We start from the raw sequence: 2,606 nt of genomic DNA, 5'->3' as shown, positions 1-2,606 counted from the left end.
TCGTCAGGTTGGGAGGTGCATAGATGCTCACTAGGTACACAGAGGGAAAGACGTCTAGGCGAGGGCTCCAATGGACAAAGGCATGAAGTATGTGGGGATGTTCCACCACCTCCCCTTATTGTGACTTTCGTCAGGTTGGGAGGTGCATAGATGCTCACTAGGTACACAGAGGGAAAGACGTCTAGGCGGGGGCTCCAATGGACAAAGGCATGAAGTATGTGGGGATGTTCCACCACCTCCCCTTATTGTGACTTTTTTTATTTCCAGGTTATAATGAACGTGGACCAGATGAGCCTCCTACAAGTACGTGTCTGTCTTGGTCCATTTTTGTGTTGCTATAACAGAATCATTTGAGACCTCATCAGAATAGCCTTTACTGTCCATATTTCTTTTCCTTTTTTTTTTTTATCGCTTTATTTAGTTTTTTGCTTGTTTGTTTCGGAAGCTGGCCGGTATGGGGATCTGTACCTTTGACCCTGCTATTACAAGGCTGTGCTCTAACCCACTGGGTAACCAGCCAGCCTACTGTCCATATTTCTATCAGCATTTTGGTCACCACCACTTAACTCGTCTCTAAGAAGGTTCAGCTCATCTTCTACACTACCACCAGAATCACCCTTAATGCTTTTTGTTCATTACAACATGGTCTTTTTTGTAGCCTGCTCCTCCAAACTCTTCCAGCCGCTGCCCATTACCCAGTTCCATAGCCACTCCACACTTTTTAGGTATCTGTAGAGCAGCATCCCACTCCTTAGTACCAACTTTGTGCCTTTGTACATTTAGTATGGCTATAACAGAGTACCCAAGACTGGGTATTTTATAAAGAAAAGTGGTTTATTTGGTCACAATTCTGGTGGCTGGAAGTCCAAGATTGGATGGCTGCATCTGGCGAGGGTTTCAGGCTACTTCAACTCATGGCGGAAAAATGGAAGGGAAGCTAGTGTGTGCAGAGATCACATGGCAAGAAAGGAAGCAAGAGAGGGAAACTGAGGAAGCCAGACTCTTTCTAACAACCTGCCCTCTTGGGAACTAATCCATTCCCATGAGAGTGAGAATGTGTTCACCCTCGCAGGAGGGCGTTAATTTATTTATGAGGGACCTGCCCCCATGACCCAAACACCCCCCATTAGGCCCCACCTCCCAACACTGCCACACTGGGGATCAAATTTCAGCAAGAGTTTTGGTGGGGTCCGTCTGCACACAAACCATAGCAGTGTCTTTGAATCCAGTGCCCATTTCAGCCTCCTTGGGACTTGGACCAAGCTTTTCTCCTCGTTCATAAAAGAAACTTGCCCCAAACTCAAGCCAGTCTCCTGAGAGGGGCCAATGTCCCAGTGCAAGGAAGAATGCTTAGTCCTTGGCCTATTTTTGGACCTGCAGCCATGGTATTGGCTTTCTGAATTTTCCACACCCCTCTGGGTTGGAGGAAAAAGTGTGACCGAGCATTCCTCACAAGGATAGGGATTGAGGTCAGATGCCTCCTGATAAAATCTCCCACAGGGGTCCCAGCAGGCATCCCATTGTCAAGCTGAAAACTCTGGTGGCTACTCAAGTGGTTTGGGCTAAATTTGCCCATTCTCTCATCCAGTGGTTCACTCGTCTGTCTTTCCAGCCATTCTTTCTTCCATCCTTCCAGTCATTCCTCCTCTCAGATCTCATCCAGCCATCCGTCTTTCCACCCGTCTTTCTGCTCATTCACCTGCTTGTCCTTCCGTCTTTCTCTTCTTCCTTCCTTCAGTCCTTCCAGCCATCCATCTGCCCACCCATCCACCCATCCATCCATCCTCCCATCTATCCATCCACTTGTTCATCCATCCACTTACCTTTCCATCCATCCCTTCATCCAACCATGTGTCCATCCACGCATTTTTCTGCCCGTTCACCTGCTTGTCCTTCCTTCCTTCAGTCCTTCCACCCCCATCTATTCACTCATCCATCCATCCATCCATCCATTCATCAATTCATCCATCCCTCTGTCCATCCATTCGTCCACCCATCCTCCTGCCCATTCATCTGCTTGTCTTTCTTTCCTTATGTACTTTCTTCCTTATGTTCTTCTATCTCTCCTACTTTTCCTTATTTCTATTCTTCTTGCCTTCATTTTTGAGCCTCCATTTTTCCATTTTTCCTTTGGCTCGTCCATTTATCCCTTCCATTTTTCTCCCTGTTCGTTCATCTGCTCTCTTTGCTCCGCTTCTCTCTTGACCACCCTTTCCCACTCCCTTGGGTTAAGTTCGTTCACGGGCTTGCTCACCTTCCATTCACGCAATCGCTCTTCCCCTCACTCTTAGTTAGCTATGGTCCACCTGTAAATGGCTGCCCTGGTCTGGACCACTGCTTGAGCCTGGGTGAGCCTGGGGGAGAGGGGGCTTCTCTGACTGTATGGGAGGCTCTGTCCCTCCGTGATGACAAACCTTTCCACAGCTCCTGAGCCGGCCACCACACTCCTGCCTTCTTTGTCAGCACCTGTTCATCTGGAAGCCACCACAGGTATCTGGAGGTCCTTTTTCCTCCCCAAGAGAAGCTCCCAAGTTCCATCCTTCCTTCATCCAGTTGTCACATGGGAGCTGGGATGCCAGAGTTTGAAGATTCTAGTGTCAGGGTGG

The 2,606-nt window shown here is 48.4% G+C and overlaps 1 protein-coding gene across 1 annotated transcript in view; it reads left to right on the top strand.

Annotated features, from left to right (window-relative positions):
* The window catches only part of LOC103602543 (mucin-16-like), a 63,613-nt gene that overhangs the window by 47,880 nt on the left and 13,127 nt on the right, over window positions 1-2,606 (top strand). The window contains 2 exon segments of the mRNA XM_008586964.1: window positions 268-303; window positions 2,425-2,490. Coding sequence (XP_008585186.1) covers window positions 268-303; window positions 2,425-2,490 — 102 coding nt within the window.

The sequence above is a fragment of the Galeopterus variegatus genome, unplaced genomic scaffold, assembly GCF_000696425.1.
Source record: "Galeopterus variegatus unplaced genomic scaffold, G_variegatus-3.0.2 Scaffold4186, whole genome shotgun sequence".
Taxonomy (NCBI): Eukaryota; Metazoa; Chordata; class Mammalia; order Dermoptera; family Cynocephalidae; genus Galeopterus; species Galeopterus variegatus.
Note: the sequence above shows the minus strand (reverse complement) of the source record. Positions and strands in the feature narration are given on the sequence as shown.